This window comes from Myxocyprinus asiaticus, chromosome 28, assembly GCF_019703515.2.
Source record: "Myxocyprinus asiaticus isolate MX2 ecotype Aquarium Trade chromosome 28, UBuf_Myxa_2, whole genome shotgun sequence".
Taxonomy (NCBI): domain Eukaryota; kingdom Metazoa; phylum Chordata; class Actinopteri; order Cypriniformes; family Catostomidae; genus Myxocyprinus; species Myxocyprinus asiaticus.
This window is the reverse complement of record NC_059371.1, coordinates 18778474-18794485: the sequence shown is the minus strand read 5'-3', so window position 1 is coordinate 18794485 and position 16012 is coordinate 18778474. Positions and strand designations below refer to the sequence as shown.

General features: G+C 39.7%; 1 protein-coding gene across 1 annotated transcript in view; it reads left to right on the top strand.

The window, feature by feature from the left end:
* The window catches only part of LOC127418494 (dynein axonemal heavy chain 12-like), a 52326-nt gene that overhangs the window by 26005 nt on the left and 10309 nt on the right, over window positions 1-16012 (top strand). The window contains exons 35-61 of the mRNA XM_051659084.1: window positions 16-204; window positions 289-440; window positions 752-890; window positions 988-1154; window positions 1266-1521; window positions 1638-1937; window positions 2103-2281; window positions 3291-3483; window positions 3579-3740; window positions 3850-4044; window positions 5411-5544; window positions 5638-5800; window positions 6366-6446; window positions 6619-6795; window positions 6896-7027; window positions 7112-7201; window positions 8229-8369; window positions 8603-8844; window positions 9167-9314; window positions 9397-9542; window positions 9689-9903; window positions 11277-11469; window positions 11666-11858; window positions 13215-13387; window positions 13501-13641; window positions 13772-13930; window positions 14022-14166. Of these exons, the coding sequence (XP_051515044.1) occupies window positions 16-204; window positions 289-440; window positions 752-890; window positions 988-1154; window positions 1266-1521; window positions 1638-1937; window positions 2103-2281; window positions 3291-3483; window positions 3579-3740; window positions 3850-4044; window positions 5411-5544; window positions 5638-5800; window positions 6366-6446; window positions 6619-6795; window positions 6896-7027; window positions 7112-7201; window positions 8229-8369; window positions 8603-8844; window positions 9167-9314; window positions 9397-9542; window positions 9689-9903; window positions 11277-11469; window positions 11666-11858; window positions 13215-13387; window positions 13501-13641; window positions 13772-13930; window positions 14022-14166 (4605 nt within the window). The remainder of the gene's footprint in view (window positions 1-15; window positions 205-288; window positions 441-751; window positions 891-987; window positions 1155-1265; window positions 1522-1637; window positions 1938-2102; window positions 2282-3290; window positions 3484-3578; window positions 3741-3849; window positions 4045-5410; window positions 5545-5637; window positions 5801-6365; window positions 6447-6618; window positions 6796-6895; window positions 7028-7111; window positions 7202-8228; window positions 8370-8602; window positions 8845-9166; window positions 9315-9396; window positions 9543-9688; window positions 9904-11276; window positions 11470-11665; window positions 11859-13214; window positions 13388-13500; window positions 13642-13771; window positions 13931-14021; window positions 14167-16012) is intronic.

Here is a 16012-nt window from a genome sequence, read left to right as displayed (position 1 = left end):
TTTTTCTCTACACAGGCAGCTTTTTCCTTTGCCATGGTGTGGTCTGTTGGTGGTTGCTGTGATACAGACAGCTGTATTCAATTTGATCAGTTTCTGAGGGAAATTATCTCAGGAAGGGCAGAAAAGCACCCCATACCTGATGCTGTGTCGAGATGGGAATGTCCCTTTGATGAGAAAGGTCTTGTCTATGACTACAGTTATGAGGTTGGTATTTATGAGGTTAGAAGTACAATAATTTGTTGAGAATTGAGAGCTTCTGAAAATGACACCTTTCCCTTTCAAATTAAGTTCAAAGGAAAAGGACGTTGGGTTCACTGGAATGAGTCGATAAGAAATGTACAATTAGGGGACAAGAATACCAAAGTACAGGATATCATTGTCCCCACAATTGACACAGTGCGTTACACTTATCTGATGGATCTCTGCATTCAATATGGGATGTAAGTACACTTTTTTAGTCTTGGTGGACATTAGAACATTTCACCATATATGCTTTTAACTGGGATCGTTTTAGTTATTGAATTCCCTGGTGGGAAATTTTGTTTGGGGGTTTACTGGTCTTATTTGGTCTCCATGCCTTGTCAGGCTGGTCTGTTTATTGATTTTAGAGAGCTTTTCACCTGGTCAGGCTAGGAGGCTAGCTGGTCAATCAGCTTAACCAGCTTGGCCAGGCTCAGAGATCAGGTTGAACCAGGTAAGACCAGCAAACCAGCTAGGCAAACCAATGTTCTTATTCTTCGATTGGACTTAGGCCTCTTTTGCTCGTTGGTCCAACTGGCACTGGCAAGTCTGTTTATGTGAAAGAAAAATTAATGAACAATCTGGACAAAGACCTCTACCTTCCCTTCTTCATCAACTTCTCAGCTCGCACCAGTGCCAATCAGACCCAGGTACCCACCAGGTCACTTCCCAATATGTCACTGAAAGGGATACCATAGAACCAATTGTCAGTATTTCTCTAACGCAAGCTTTCTTTCTGTACTGTAGAACGTTATCATGTCCAGACTAGATAAGAGGCGAAAGGGGGTATATGGACCTCCTATGGGAAAGAAATGCATCATTTTTGTGGATGACATGAATATGCCAGCAAAGGAGGTGTTTGGTGCACAACCTCCAATTGAGCTGCTTCGTCAGTATTTTGACCATGGAAACTGGTAAACTAAATGTATTCACAATAGATCAGTATAATCTATCCCAGTCTTTTGATTTGTAGTTGCATGTCTATGTTTGCTACTCTACTATGCTATTTAGTTTTTATGTTCTAGGTATGACGTCAAAGACACCTCAAAAATCACTCTGATGGACATTCAGCTGATCTCTGCAATGGGTCCCCCTGGTGGTGGGAGGAATGCAGTGACTCCCCGTTTCCTTCGCCATTTCAACATATGCAGCATAAATTCTTTCAGTGATGAGACCATGGTGCGCATTTTCTCTAATGTTGTGGCCTTTTACCTCCGGACAAATGATTTCCCACCTGATTGCTTCACACTTGGGAATCAAATAGTCACTGCAACACTTGAGGTGAGTCTTGTATTTTTAAATATATATATATATGTGTACTTTTTTATTTGTTTGCTTGTTTCTCCAATCATATTTCTTTAATAATGTGTTCTGTGTTTGCTTTTAATTTTATATAGGTTTATAAAAAGGCCATAGAGAGTCTCCTTCCTACCCCAGCTAAGTCTCATTATACTTTTAACCTGAGAGATTTCTCACGAGTGGTGCAGGGTTGCCTTCTACTGAGGAAGGAATCACTGGCAAACAAGAGAACAATGATTCGACTTTTTGTACATGAACTGTACCGTGTCTTCTATGATCGCCTTGTGGATGACAAGGACCGCGCCTGGCTCTTCACACTCATAAGCAATATTGTGAAGGAGCAATTCAAGGAGAATTTTGAAATAGTCTTTGAACATCTTCGGAATGGGAACAAGCCTGTACGTAAAAAACAATCTACGGCTTTTTCAGAACTTTTTATTCTGTAAATTATGCACTTGAAAATTATTGCACTCTGTAGTTGTGTATTATACACCATGAATATAAAGCACTTGCTAAATCGGTCAAATAGATGATGTTTAGCTTTATGTACTGTTTCTTTTTAGGTTTGTGAGGAGGACATGCGGAACCTGTTATTTGGTGATTATATGACTCCTGATGTGGACGAAAGTGAGCGGCTGTATGCCGAGGTTCCCTCCATGGAACGCTTTGGGGAGGTTGTGGAAGCCTGCTTGGAGGAGTACAACCAAACCCACAAGAACCGCATGAATCTGGTCATATTCCGGTAACTTTTCAAATGCTGTTCACACTTTGGTGTATGATATTACATACTGGATTTCTCTAAGCAAGAACAGTCCACAGGTACCCTCTAACAGAGGATTCTTAAAAGCAGTATTCCAGGTTCAATACAAGTTAAGCTCAATCGACAGCATTTGTAGCAGAATATTGATTACCACAAAAAATCATTTTGACTTGCCACTCCTTTTATTTAAAAAATTCAAAAATCGAGGTTACTTACAATGTAAGTGAATGGGGGCAAATTTTTGAATGTTAAAATACTCAGTTTTTTCAAAAGTAAAGCCATAAGACAAACAATATTCATTTAAACATGATTTTAGTGTGATAAAATCACTTACTAACCTTTTCTGTGTAAAGTTATAGCCAATTTTACAACTTCGTTGCCATGACGTTGTAGTGTCAACAAACCCTAAAACCCTAAAATGATTAAAAATGACTGTTTAAACAACTTTACAGCTCAAATAATACAAGCGTTTTAACAGAAGAATCAATGTACTGTAAGTGCTTTTATAAAATTATAAGTTTAAAATTTCTGCCTTTAAACCCTCCAACAATTGGCCCCATTTGCTTCCATTGTAAGTGCCTCACTGTAACCTCGACTTTTGCTTTTTTTTTTTTTTTTTAAAGAAAAGGAGGGATGAGTCAAATACACTTTTGTGGTAATCAACAGTATGCCACAAATATTGTTGATTGAGCTTAACTTTTATTGATCCCAGAATATTCCTTTAAATAAATGACTTTCTTTCTTCCGTGGAACACAAAAGGAGAAATTTTGGAGAAAGTTGACACTGCTCTTTACCATACAATGAAATTGAACTGAGGCTAACATTCTCATGATTAACATCTCCTGTTTTGCTAAATGAAAAAAAGTAACGTCAAACAGGTTTGGAACAACTTCAGGGTGAGTAAATGATGACAGCATTTTCATTTTTGTGTGAACTATGCCTTTAAGCAAAAGTCCCTTATTGCCCAATTGTCTCTCATGTTCCATGTAGGTATGTCCTGGAGCACCTGTCCAGGATCAGCCGTGTGTTGAAACAGCCTGGGGGAAATGCTCTGTTGGTTGGTGTTGGAGGCAGTGGCCGTCAATCCATCACCAGGCTTGCCACTTTTATGGCTAATATGACACTGTTCCAACCTGAGATCTCTAAAAGCTATGGCATGAATGAATGGAGAGATGATCTGAAGGTATTGTACAGGGTCATTCCCTCTTATTATACCATATGTATGGTGCTAAGAGCACTCTGTAAAATGTGGCCACTGATGGATTTCATATTGTTCAGCGCCTGATGAAGAATGCTGGAGTTAAGGGCCAGAAAATGGTGTTCCTCCTCACTGATGCTCAAATAAAGGACGAGGCCTTTTTAGAGGACGTGGACAGCATTTTAAACACAGGAGAAGTGCCAAACATCTTTGCTCTGGATGAGAAGCAAGAAATCATGGAGGTAAGATACTGAAAAAATAAATAGCAAGAACTGTGTTGAGGGTTTGCATTATAAAAATATTGTATTGTAATTGTACTTTCCCTTCACTGTTTCTCTGTGTCCACTTTAGGCTGTACGGCCCATTGCTCAGGCTGGGAATAAAAATTTTGACTTCAGCCCTCTGTCTCTGTTTGCTTATTTTGTGAACCGCTGCAGAGAGAACCTACATATTGTGGTGGCCTTCAGTCCAATAGGAGATACCTTCCGCAACCGCCTCAGACAGTTCCCTTCCCTCATTAACTGCTGCACTATAGACTGGTTTCAGGTGAGGCTTGCAAGGCCAGTGAAGAGATGGTTAAGAACTTAAAGGTGCAATATGTAATAATTTTCATGTAATATTCGCCTTTTTTTGCCAATGTGTGAACGGATTGTAACGCAACTTAAAAATGAGCCCTTCCCGGACTTCCTAGGTTGCCTATTAAAGCCTGTAGACTGATTTTCATGCGAAGGGAGCGGGTCGCTTTTGCCGGGAAAATCCAAAGGATGTGACGTTTATGCGCGCTCCCGAGAGCCTTGCCTCAGAGAGTAATAGCTTCTCTTCCGCTTTTAATGACAACAAACTGCAACACTAGGTAACATTATCTTAGAGATGGAATCCAGCAAACGGCCGGCTCCCAGCACAACACCGACTCCTACACAAACTCTGAGTAAGCCAAAAAACAAAACAAAAAAACAAACAAAAAAGTGAACATCGGCAGGGCATTCGAACCTTTGTTCGGTTTTGGGGATCAAAATTGACCCTGAATTGGCGTTCTTCTTATTAGACAGGTAAGCTTGCATAACTGCAAAGCATGTGAAATATAGTGCCATAAGGATTGATTTGTGTAATTTTAGCTAAACTACAATAACACATGAAATGAATGCTAGACAATGTTCAAGATAATGCAAAAAGACCCATTCATTAATGTAACGTAACTTGGTTATACAGAAAATATATACATTCTATTATTATAAAACAATAGCGCATTGATATATCAAAATGACAGTAGTGATGGAATCACATCAATACTGAATTGTGTCAACATATTTATAATGTACAGTCTATTTTATAAACAGCTACTGTCATCATCCACCAAATTTAGCTAACAGCTATTGATAAAGCTGGCTAGCTAGCTAACGCCGACATAGACTATTGTATAAATGCAGTCAATGTATCATGCAAAGAAAAGTGATTACTTCAAACTACACTCTTGCATAGTCAGACCTATAGCCACACTTTGTTTTAGCAGTGTTCCAGCACTGGAGAGTCAAATATAATGTACAGTCTCAAAGTTTGTAGTAAAACAATCATAACTGTGTAATTTTAATTATGCTACCTCATCTGTCAGCATGATGCCGGTGAATCACGTTGTCTCTTTGTATGTTACGTCATTGTTTTGGATGCTCGCTCGCTCGCGTCCCTATGGAGTGTGTGCATGAGCACGAGCAACAGGTAGCTGCTGCAGTTCACTTAACGGCCACAGGTGTCATTAATAACAAGGGTTTCTGAATCTTACATACTGCACCGTTAAGTAATTATGGTTTAAGAAAATAGTAATTCAGAATGGAATCGGTTTTCGAATATTAATTAAACTAATCATATTTATTTGAATATGAATTAATATAAAAACGTATGTTTCTGATATCCTCAGCCATGGCCTGAGGAGGCTTTGGAGCGGGTGGCCAACAAGTTCTTGGAGACTCTAGAGCTGAGTGATCTTGAGCGACAGGAAGTCGTGCCAATCTGCAAGACCTTCCACACTTCGGCTATTGACCTGTCTCATAAGTATGATGTTTAAATTGATTTTAAAACACGTGGAACAGTAAATTTATCACAACTTGACACTCAACTGAGAGTAAAATTCTGTAATATTTTCAGGTTTTTGTCAGAGTTGGGCCGCCATAACTATGTGACTCCTACCTCCTACTTGGAGCTCATAGCTGCCTTCAGACTTCTTCTCACTCAAAAACGAGACACTGTCATGAATGCTAAAAACAGATATACAAATGGACTGGACAAACTGGCATTTGCAGAGTCTCAGGTAATGTAATCTGAGCAATGTATATAAGAATATAGTAGCAGATAAACAATAATTATCTTCTTAATTCATAAAACAGAGTAATTAATTGAATCTTTAAATAACCTTATAGCCTTTCAGGTGAAATCATGTTCAATGAGGCATAAAGATGATTTTAAAGTTTACCAAAAAAATAAATAAATAAATAAAAATAAAAATAATAATAATAATAATAATAATACTAATTATATATATATATATATATATATATATATATATATATATATATATATATGTTATGTTATAATTTACTCAACCTTATGTTGTTCAAAATCTGTATGCCTTTCTTTTTTGGAACACAAAACGAGATGCAGGGTGACAGCCTCAGTCACCATTTACTATCATTGAAAGGAAAAAGATGCAATGAAAGTGAATGGGGACTGAGACTATCATAATGCCTAACACCTCGTTTTGTGTTCCACAAAGGAAAGAAAGTAATACAGGTTTGGAACAACACAGGGGTGATAAATTGTTACATAATTTTCAGTTTTGGGTGAACTGTCCCTTTAATGCATTTGTGCTGTCTTAGGTGGGTGAAATGAAGCAGGAGCTGGTGGACCTGCAGCCTAAACTGGAGCAAGCCAAGATTGACAACACCAAAATAATGAAAGTAAGAAACACTAACTGCCTTCTCACAACAATTTTATTAAAAGCAGATGATTATTTGTTAATTTAGTACTTTAATGTGTCTCATTTAGTTCCATTGTAATCTTGCAGGTGCTTTAGGTTAATTTTAACAAAAGGCTGCCTGTATATGTTTGCTACATGTATTTCTTCTGTAGGTGATAGAGGTTGAGTCAGTGGAGGTTGAGGCCAAGAGTAAACTTGTGCGTGTGGATGAGGAAACTGCGACTCTGAAAGCGAATGAAGCCCAGGCTTTGAAGAATGAATGTGAAAGTGACTTGGCTGAAGCAATCCCTGCACTAGAGGCTGCACTCAATGCCCTGGACACACTCAAGGTCAGCTAGCTTCCTAATCGAGAAATTAAGGATTAAAGGTTATCTATAATGTCTATAAAAGGTGAAAAAGAAAAAATGTATAATACATGTGTGATTTCAGCCGGCTGACGTGACGATTGTGAAATCCATGAAGAATCCTCCATCAGGAGTGAAGCTGGTGATGGCAGCAGTATGTGTAATGAAAGACATTAAACCAGAGAAGATCAATGATCCTGCTGGAACAGGACAGAAGGTTAAAATCAAGTCTAGACAGTATGACAAGAGTTTTCTCAGTCTTATAATGTTTTCTGAGAGAGCATGTTGTCTGTTCTTGCAGATTCTTGATTACTGGGGACCAAGCAAGAAGTTGCTAGGGGACATGAATTTCCTTAAAGACCTAAAGGAATATGACAAAGACAACATCCCTGTAAGTCTGTTTCGTAGAGGAGAGTGTCGAGGATTGGCACAGTGACTGTAGTTGTAATTTAAAAGGATAGTTCACCCAAAAATGAAAAATCTCTCATCATTTACTCACCCTCAGGCCATCCCAGATGTGTATGACTTTCTTTCTTCAGCTGAACACAAACAAAGATTTTTAGAAGAATATCTCAGCTCTCTAGGTCCATACAATGCAAGTGAATGGTTACCAAAATTTTGAAGCTCCAAAAGTACATAAAGGCAGCATAAGAAGCAATGTATACAACTCCAGTGGTTAAAGATGCTGTAAGCGATTTTAGCAGTTTTAGAATTTCCACAAATTAGCCAGACCACCTCTTTCCAAAACACAGCACTCCAAAGATACCAAATGACATGAACTTTATTGAGACTAACACCGAGCAGAAGCGGTTGTCAAAAATAACAGCAGCAGAATAGTGCCCTCAACTGACAACATTTATGAGCAACATGGCATAAAAATGGCATTAAGTCTCCGCAATAATTCGCTGCAACTACAACACTATGAGAACACGCAAAATGATTGACAGGCAGAAAGCGTCAGAGACAGCAGCCCACGGACACATTTTTGTGTGCTGTCACAGAGACAGGTGATATATCTCATAAAATTTATTTATTAATATCTTTCAGGGAGTAGGACATTTTTTTGCATACCTTTCCATGAAAAAGTAGCTTATAGCATCTTTAAAATTCATGTCTTCAGAAGCAAAATGATAGGTGTGGGTAAAAACAGGCCAATATTTAAGTCCCTTTTTACTTTCAGTCTCCACTTTCACTTTCTTCATTTGTTTTTGGCGATTCACATTCTTTGTGCCATCTACTGGGCAGGAAGGAGAATTTATCGTAAAAAATTACTTAAAAATTGATCTGTTTCTCAGATTTTCATTTGTGATCCCAGAAGAAAGTTGTACACATCTGGGATGGCATTAGGGTGAGTAAATGATGAGAGAATTTACATTTTTTGGGTAACCTATTCCTTTAATGGTGTTGTTTTGTGATAGGCTCAAGTGATGCATAAAATCCGTAGTGAGTACATGACCAACCCTGACTTTGACCCCACCAAAGTGGCCAAGGCCTCATCTGCAGCTGAGGGGCTTTGCAGATGGATCACTTCTATGGAAGTTTACGACAGAGTTGCAAAGGTTGGCAAACTCAAATCAGTATCTCACACCAAGTCTCTCTTCACAAAAATTATTGACAGTAGTTAGCAACATTACATATTTTCTCATATTTAAATTCTGAAATCAGTTATTACATCTTTTATGATGACCCTTTTATTTGTTTTTATTTATACCTTCACTCTTAGTTTACTTAGATTTTAAGATAGATACTGTTTCATATCACTTGTTGACATCATAATTCTTTTTTCTATCAGGTGGTGGCCCCTAAGAAGGCAAATCTTATTGTGGCTCAGGAATCCCTCGCCACCACTATGGCCCTGCTGAACCAGAAGAGGGCAGAGCTAAAAGAGGTTGAAGATCGCCTGGCCTCCCTGCAGAAGACTTTTGAGGAGAAGACTGAAGAGAAAGCTCAGCTGGAGTACCAGGTGGACCTCTGTGCTCGCAAGCTGGAGAGAGCCGAGAAGCTTATTGGAGGTTTAGGAGGAGAAAAGACAAGGTTTTGATCTATGATCAATGACAATGACCAAATCTTAGAGTTCTGTGGTTGTTGCCCTGCTTCAAAGACCAGCATGCAATTCCCTTGCTGGTTTAGGCTGGGTTGTGCTGGTTAGGTGCTGGTCTAGCTGGTGGACCAGCATAGCCATGCTTTTCCCAGCAAAACCTAGCTTGTGAAGCTGGTTGATCAACGTGGTCTCCCTTATGAAGCTGGAGAAGCTAGTTTAAATGCCTGATTTGGCCACCAGCACTGCTTTTTTTGGGCTTATTAGAGATAAAACATTTATGTAAACTGATTTAGATGTTCCTCTATTTCTACACAGGTGGTCGAAAGCAGCCGATGAACTTCAGCATACATATGATAACTTAACAGGAGATGTGCTAATATCTGCTGGAGTTATCGCTTATCTGGGAGCTTTCACTGCCAGCTTCCGCCATGACAGCACCAATGTGTGGGCCAAACTCTGCAAGGTACTGCTCCTCTATGTGAAGACAGGTCTTGTTTGCAAATGAATATTTTGTGTTATTTATTCAATGTTCTTTTTCTGCACAGTCCAAGAAGATCCCATCCTCTGATGACTTCTCTCTGAGTAAAACCCTTGGAGATCCAATCAAGATCAGAGCCTGGAATATCGCTGGCCTGCCCACCGACAGCTTTTCCATTGACAATGGTGTTATAGTGAGCAACTCCAGAAGATGGTATGACTCAACCAAATTATTTAAGCTGAATCCTTTCAAAATCTTGTGTTCACAAACAATGTCCGATCTGTTTTACATCTTATCTTTTCATGTGATATTAGAGCTAAAATATAATGCTTTAAAACCTCTGTCTGACTCTTTGCTAGGCCACTGATGATAGATCCACAGGGTCAGGCCAACAAATGGGTGAAAAATTCAGAACGAGAGAATAACCTGAATGTGATCAAACTAACTGATGCAGACTACATGAGAACACTTGAGAACTGCATCCAGTTTGGTACACCACTGTTGCTGGAGAACGTAGGGGAAGAGCTTGACCCTTCCTTAGAACCACTACTGCTCAAACAAGTTTTCAAACAAGGTATTTATCTTAAACAATCCTTTTAACCCTCATGCTCTGTTCAGTCATTTTTGACCAAAATCTATTTTGTTTCTTCAATAAAACTGGTTTCCTTTATCTGACGGGTACGAGACTTGGTGACTTTTTGTCCATTTGGTATCTGAACACAGAAAGAGATTGTGTTGATTTGATCAGTCTAAGTGGTAGGAAAAAAAAGTTACACTTGTACTGTTCCTGGTCAAAAGTGACCGCCTTAGGAAATGAATGGGAAACACGAAAAATCAGAAGTTTTTTCATTATTTATTATATAAAATCTAAGAAAAACAGCCACAATGCAGAAACAACACACACAGAGATGAAGGGGTGAGACTACCAAACATCAAGAGGGCAAACACACACTCGCACACCCTCAAAACCGAACTGGTCAGACTATTAAAAAAAAATTCATTTGTACAAAAAAACAAAAACAAACATCAGCCACAATGCAGAACACACACACCAAAATGAATCGGTGAGACCATAACACATCTACAATGCTGATCACACACACACACAGATATCACAGCACATTCATGTTAATTTTCTTGACATTTATACTGAATTACTTTGAGTTATTAAATTTTTATGTTTGAAATAAATTAAAAGTGATGCTTTCTCTATATATGTCCTCTTTTTGTAACACCATGTTCAGGGTTGACTGTAATAATGTGGCATTTTTGAAAAAAACTTACAAAATAACCTAAAAAAAAACCAAAAAACAAACAAAATGCTAAACTTTGAAAAAGTAGTCTTTGATCATGTTTAAATATAGATCTTAATGCAAAACTTGACAAAATCTAGAAATCATCTTCTCTTCAACCAGGGATGAATAAGTAGCTCTCTCCAGCCATTTAGTGTTTATACTTGGAATTTCGTCTGGTTTTTATTTTTTTTAAATGGACAGTTTGATTCTTGAAACTTTAAGCTATCAAATGGTATATCATTTATGAGGATTGGTTCTGTATTTGAGAAAATATTCATAAAAAAATTACATCTTCAAGGTCATGTTCAGTCTAAATACCCAAAAGCCCACCGGAAATGCACAAATTTAGTGCCTTTACATGATTGAAGTTAGAGTTGTTACATTTCATTCATAACAATTTAAAAAAAAACTATGTTTATTGTTTCCGATCAGTTTTGACCAGGAATAATTGGAATGTGATTTAATGAAGAACAGTGCATAAGGGTTCAATAAAATGATGTTTAATGGTTTATCTAAAAATTATGTAAATGTAAAAATGTAATGTAAGAACTTTTTCATGATTTTTATGCATGCTAAAAATGCATTATTAATTTGACACACAAAGAGAGATTGAAAATCTAAATGTAAAAATGTCCTTGCTTTACCTTTAAAGGTGGTGTGGACTGTATTAGATTGGGTGAGAGTGTAATTGAGTACTCGTCTGACTTCCGATTTTATATCACAACAAAACTGAGGAACCCTCATTACTTGCCTGAGCTGGCCACCAAAGTGTGCCTACTGAACTTCATGATTACTCCAGAGGGCCTTGAAGACCAACTGCTTGGCATTGTGGTAGCAAAAGAAAGGTGAAAAACACACACTTACATACACACAAATATGCACACTTGTTTGACTATGATAAAGGCAATAAGGAGCACTAACAAATTAGTATATTGCAGTTCTGAGGCAAATATCCAGAAACCCTCTTCAGCATAGTTCCTTCATGTTCTTTGAAAGAAGTTAAATGTCCTTGTGTGACATTTCTGTTGTGTTACTTCTCAGGCCTGAATTAGAGGAGGAAAGGAATGCCCTTATCCTTCAGTCTGCAGCCAATAAGAAGCAACTTAAAGAGATTGAGGACCAAATCCTGGAGACGCTGCAGTCCTCAGAGGGGAACATCCTGGAGGACGAGAGTGCCATTAAGATCTTGGATGCTGCCAAGATCATGTCTAATGAGATTACTAAGAAACAACAGGTCTAGTACATTAAAGAGCTGGTTTAAAAGATAGATGCCTTTATTAAAGGGATAGTTCACCCAAAAATGGACATTCTTTCATAATATACACACCCTAATGTCATTCCAAATCCTGATGACTTTCTTTTTATGCATAACACAAAAGAAGATATTTTAAAGAATGTTACGATCACTGATTTCCATACAATGGCAGTTGATTGGAATTTGCTTAAAAAGCACCAAAAAGGCGCATGGACTACTCGGGAATCATATCTTTTGATCAATGTCTGCCTACAGAGCCCAAATCAAGTATGGTGACTATGCCAATAACATCAAACCTTATTGATACTTTGCACAACTCTTGACCAAACGTCATGATGTCATTACACAAGAAGCAATGACGTTTGATGTTACTGACGTAGTCACCATAATTGATTTGGGCCCTGTATACTGGAGTTGATCGCTGATTTGAGAGTGCAACCTAACAACCTAAATTTTGGTCTGTTCATCACACAAAAGGTGCGTCCCAAACCGCACACTTCTGCACTATTCTACACCATTTTGTAGTGTAAGTAGAATGTTTACACTGAAAATGCAGCAAAAAGAAGTGTACTTAAAGTACCCGGATGATGTACTTTTTCAACCGTCAAAATTGAGTGTGGAATGTTGGACACTTCATGCACTCAGCTCACGTGGCTTGCCGTACATTGTGAAAGGGGTGGAGTTACTTGGCTGCTCTGCTGGTCTGACAAAACAGTTGTAAATATTGAAGAATGTAGCAGCTTGTAAAACTTCAGTGGATACAGCACCTTACAAATGTGAGTTGAATGCTTTACCATCACCCCAAGTTGAGTAAATATGTATGTTGTTTAAGATACTGTTTAAGTGTTGAACTGAGGCTGGCTAAAGCTAGCAGCAATGTTTGAAACGTCATTTTCATCAGCTGTTAAATGGCGAACGCCTCCATGTAGTAAAAAACCATTAAGTGTTCCATTTGGGATGATACAACACTTTGAAAATTCATACACTACATGGCTGAGTGCATAGTGTATATTGTAAGTGCAGAGTGTATATTGTGTCATTTGGGACACAGCTAAAGTAATTGTATGGCAACAGAAGAGTTAAGATTAAAATAGTGCAATACTTTTACGGTGTTTGTTTTGTTTTTTTGCTATGGGGCTTGACAGCCCAGAGTCACTTTTTACTTTCATTAAATTGTGTGTTAGAATATGAATAAAAATACTTCCTTTTGTTTTCAATGAAAGAAAGAAAGTCATATGGGTTTGGAACAACATGCGGGTGAGTAAAAATAAAATTTTTACAATTATTCCTTAATAACATTCTAATTTGACCTCTGTGCCTTCCTGTGAATTTCAGATTGCAGAGAAGACTGAGATTGAAATTGCAGAGTCGAGGGAGGGCTACAGAGAAATCGCTAAGCACTCCTCCATCCTCTTCTTCAGTATCGCAGACCTGGCCAATATCGACCCCATGTATCAGTACTCTCTCAACTGGTTTGTCAACCTCTATGTCAGCTCCATACAAGACAGGTAAGGACTAAGTAATGTGAAGAAATGTAAAACCCCAGCATTTGTCGTTCCTCTAAAATCTGCATCAACCGTTTTCCTTTGGATTCACACTGATTTACATATGTATTCCCCAGCAACAAATCAAAGATTCTAGAGAAGAGACTCAAATACCTGACTGGTCATTTCACCTATAACCTGTACTGCAACGTGTGCCGTTCTCTCTTCGAGAAGGACAAACTCCTCTTCTCCTTCCTGCTCTGTTGTAACCTACTGCTGTAAGATCAAACTAATAGTTTAACAAAGTTTTGAACTGTATAGTAATAAGATGCCATCTATGACCAAATAAAAATATATGCTGTTGATTGAATATGTATTAAAACATATTGTGGTCTTCCTGTTTCTAAGGGCTAAGAAGCAGATAGAGTACTCTGAATTTATGTTCCTGCTCACCGGTGGTGTGGGTCTGCAGAACAGTGTCCCTAACCCTGACCCAAACTGGCTCCCGGACAAGAGCTGGGATGAGATCTGCCGGGCCAGTGATCTTCCTTCTCTACAGGGCCTCAAGTATGCCATGAATCTACTAACATTTGTCACATCCAGTCCTATGTAATTGTTAATATAACATCTTTTTCTCTGTTCATTGGTGTGAATATAGGGAGAGCTTCATTAAGAGTCCTGAAAGTTTCCTGCCCATTTATGACAGCAAGGAGCCATACAACACTCCTTTGCCAAAGCCCTGGTGTGATAAACTCAATCACCTTCAAAAAATGATAATTTACAGATGCCTCAGACCTGATAAAGTGAGTAATCATTTAGTTTCATGGGTTAGTTCAGCTAAAAATGAAAATTCTAGTCATCATTTACGCACCTTCATGTTGTTTCAAATGTGTATGGCTTTCTTTCTTCTGTGGAACACAAAAACAGATGTTAGGCAGGATGTTAAGGGACTGACAGGCCAAGTCACCTTTCACTTTTATTTTATGGAAAAAAGCTGTAATGAAAGTGAATGGTGACCAGAATCAGAAATTTTACATTAAAGGTGCACTCAGTGATTCCTAAGAAACACTGCTGATATTCAAACTCAGCTGCCAAAACAAACACACCCCTGCCTTCAGTGCTCCTTTGGAAGCTCTGCCCCCCAAATTCATGCACGCGCATTGCCAAGGGATCGAAGGTAACAGTTCAGTTTGCTGACCAAAAGACAAATATGGTGGAATCAGGTGCGTCTGCTGCCTGAGGGTGTAAGGTGGGTGTCTTGGAGAGGAAGAGAGGAGACGCAGGAGTAGATTCCTTTTAATTATAAACGTTGGAGTAGGACAATCGCAGGAGTGGAAACAGAAGAAAAGGCTCAAAAATAGTAAACGCTGGAGTGGAACAAACGCTGGAACAAACACCAAATCTTTAACATTCAAACTAAGCACAACATAACACCTCATAACGAAACTCTTCACAATGTAGCACTCCAAGGGCTGACAAAGACTTAACAAAACTAGAGGGTATTTATACACTGAGAAACAAACAAGGGAATAGAAGGCAAGTGCAGATGATGATGAACTAATAGAAGTAATTATGTCAGTGAATCCTGGGAAATGGAGTCTGGGGGAAAAACTTCAAAATAAGAGTCCTTGAAGAAGAATGAGGGAGACAGACTGTGACATTTCACCCCCCCCCCTTAAAGGGCGACTCCTGGAGCCCAAGAATGAATGATGAGGGCAGGGTGACACAGAAGATGAAGGATCCAAAGATGATGATCAGGAGGCCTAGGGGGTGATTTCAGGGCTGGGAAAGGATCCGGGGGCCTGGGGGGCGGCTTCAGGGCTGGGAATGGATCCGGAGGCCTGGGGGGGCAGACACAGGGCAGGGAATGGATCTGGAGGCCTGGGAAGCGGCCACAGGGCTGGGAATGGGTCAGGAGAATCCACTGGAGGAGGAGACTCTGGGGAAGTGGGTGGAGCCACGGAAGATTCTGAGGGCGGAGCCACAAAAGGCGGAGCTGTGGAAGAATCTGGGTGCGGAGCCTCAAAAGGCGGAGACGTGAGAGGCTCAAGGGGCAAAGCCGTGGAAGGCGGAGTCATGGGAGATGGACTCAGAGAAGGCGTAGCCATGGGAGGCTCAGGGCTGAGAGCCGTGGGAGGCTCGGGGCTGAGAGCCGTGGAATAGAGTACAGGCCGAGACCGGGGAACGACCTCCATGGTCATGGACATGGGCAGAGACTGGGGAGTGACCTCCGCGGCCGTGAGCATGGGCAGAGAGTGGGGAAGAGTCCTTTTCCTTCTCTTTCGGCCAGCAGGGAGCGTGGTTATGGGGTCGGTCGAGGCTACAGGCACTTGGGCGGTCGAGGCTACAGGCACTGGCTCGTTAACCATGGCAGGCATGGGCACTGGCTTGTTAACCGTGGCAGGCATGGGCACTGGCTCGTTTATATTCATCTGACCTTTTTCTCTTGGTCTGTTGCTCAGCCATTTGTCCCCCTATGAGTTTAGAAAGTTTGCTTCAGCCAGATTTGCCGTCGCTCTTCTAATGAATTTTCCTCTCACTCTGCCCCCACCCCCCATCCTGTGCACGTGCAAGAACCACCCCCTGTTGCTGACTGGCTGGAGTAATGTTGTGTGGCTCAGTCTGGTCTAATTTGTTTTTGTCCCATTT